Source organism: Manacus vitellinus, unplaced genomic scaffold (assembly GCF_001715985.3).
Source record: "Manacus vitellinus isolate BGI_N305 unplaced genomic scaffold, ASM171598v3 scaffold_27_pilon, whole genome shotgun sequence".
Classification (NCBI taxonomy): Eukaryota; Metazoa; Chordata; class Aves; order Passeriformes; family Pipridae; genus Manacus; species Manacus vitellinus.
The window spans coordinates 9,546,916-9,548,852 of record NW_021940039.1 but is presented as its reverse complement, the minus strand read 5'-3'; the positions used below and the strand labels follow the sequence as shown (position 1 = coordinate 9,548,852).

The following is a 1,937-nucleotide window of genomic DNA, read 5'->3' as shown; positions in this document are numbered from 1 at the left end:
GCAGGGCCAGGGGTTGGATTGGATGGTCCTTGTGGGTCCCTTCCAGCTCAAGATATGGTGTGATTCTATGATTCCACCATTTTTTGGGAAGCTGGGAGCTTCCTGCACCCTCGTGGTGCTGCACAGAGGTGCTCAGCTGGCCCGAGGGCCTCCATGGAAGAGAAAGTGCCGCCAGCAGCACAGAAATGACAGGAAATGCACCCCCATGTGTGCCTGGGTTTCCTTTTCGGTGCTATAAAGGCATCTCAGCACCCCTTGGTTTCAAAGCCCTGGTCCTTAGAGGCCTTTCTGCGCCGCTCGAGCTGCACAAAGGCTCTTCCTCACGGGCCCGAGGAGCTGCAGGGACGCTGGTGCCGACATGCCTGACGTGCACGTGGCCTCTCTGGTTCTTCAGAGCTCGGAGTCCAGTGTCAAGAAGAAGCTGCTGAAGAGGAAAGGGAAGACGGACAGTCCATGGCTGAAACCCACCCGCAAGAGGAGACGGAGGAATAAAAAGAAACAAGCCAGTGTTTTAGGTAACTAATCGTGTTTTGTTCCTTCAGCTGCACCCAAATCTGCCTTCCAGGTGGAGGGGGAAGGACCTGAGGCCTGTGAGTCTCTTCCTTCCCCAGGTTGGGCTGTGTGATAACCCAGGGTGTGAAGTGGCAGTCACTGCTGGTGCCACTTTAACACGTGAGGTGGCTTTGTCCTTGGCATGCTGGAGGAATATTGGTTTGTTCTTCAACTCCCTTTGTTTTAAAGTATCCAGAAAAGGTTTATAAAAAGGAGGGAGATGGACCTTTTACATAGATAGTGACAGGGAAAGGTGGAATGACTTTAAACTGACAGAGGGCAGGGTTTGATGGGACCTTCGGAGGAATCTTAGGCCCTGGCACAGGTTGCCCAGAGAAGCTGTGGCTGCCCCATCCCTGGAAGTGTTCAAGGCCAGCTTGGATGGGGCTTGGAATAACCTGGGTTGGTGGAACCCATGGCAGGGGGTGGAACTGGGCGATCTTTAAGATCCTTTCCAACCCAAACCAGTCTGTGATTCTATGATTCTGTGCCTCATGTCCATGTGGAGTCCTGTCCCATGAGCTTGGGGAGCATGTTTAGATGCAGAAGGAAAAGAAAGAACCACCAGTTGTGTTTCATTGCTTTTGTATGAATGTTTGTGCAGCTGAATGCAATGTGCAGGTTGGCTTTGCTCGTTCTGAAAGCACCACAGTGTTTGTAATGAGCTGCATCTGAGCTACCTCTGGCCCATCTCAAGTGCTCAGGTGGTCTCTCTTGTTTGTCCTGAGTTACCCAGCACTCAGAAGAAGGTTTCAGTGGCCTCTGTGGGCTGGGGAGAGCCAGGAGTGCAGGCTGGTTGTGATGTCCTTCAGGAAAGGTAACAACGTGTGTGAAATACAGTGGAGAGTCTTTGAAGTGCAGCTGTGGCTCATTACTAAGGTGTCACACATCCATTGCCACCCAAGGGTTAATTCCTCCACTCTTGCTAATTCAGTGCAACCAGGCCATTTTTGCATCAGCAATTTTGTGGCTAATTCTGAGTTACTTGACCAAATTTCAGCCTCTGGTCTGTGCCTGGGGTCTGTCAGTCATCTGGCTTGCTCCTCTTCCTCCCAGGATGAAGGAGAGGCCATTGCACCCTTTCACAGCAAACACCTAATCCTGCATTTCAGATGCAGACTGGTTTTCTGCCCCTTTAGTAGAAGTGGCAGCTGCTCTTCCAGGGTAACCAAACTCTCTTGGCCAAGCTGCAGTGGGAGAAGCAAATAGAGGGGGAAAGTCGAGCCAAGGGGGTGTGAAGTGATTGACAATCCCCATTCAGGCTCTGTGGGGTTTCCACACAATCCCAGCGAGGGATCCCCACTCAATCTCTTCCCAGTGAGGGATCCCCACTCAATCTCTTCCCAGTGAGGGATCCCCACTCAATCTCTTCCCAGTGAGGGATC

General features: G+C 51.9%; 1 protein-coding gene across 10 annotated transcripts in view; it reads left to right on the top strand.

Annotated features, from left to right (window-relative positions):
• The window catches only part of LOC103759660 (histone-lysine N-methyltransferase EHMT1), a 110,627-nt gene that overhangs the window by 83,350 nt on the left and 25,340 nt on the right, over positions 1–1,937 (top strand). For all 10 annotated transcript variants that reach the window (XM_029960499.1, XM_029960498.1, XM_029960496.1 and 7 more), the window contains one exon: positions 395–515. In XM_029960499.1, coding sequence (XP_029816359.1) covers positions 395–515 — 121 coding nt within the window. The remainder of the gene's footprint in view (positions 1–394; positions 516–1,937) is intronic.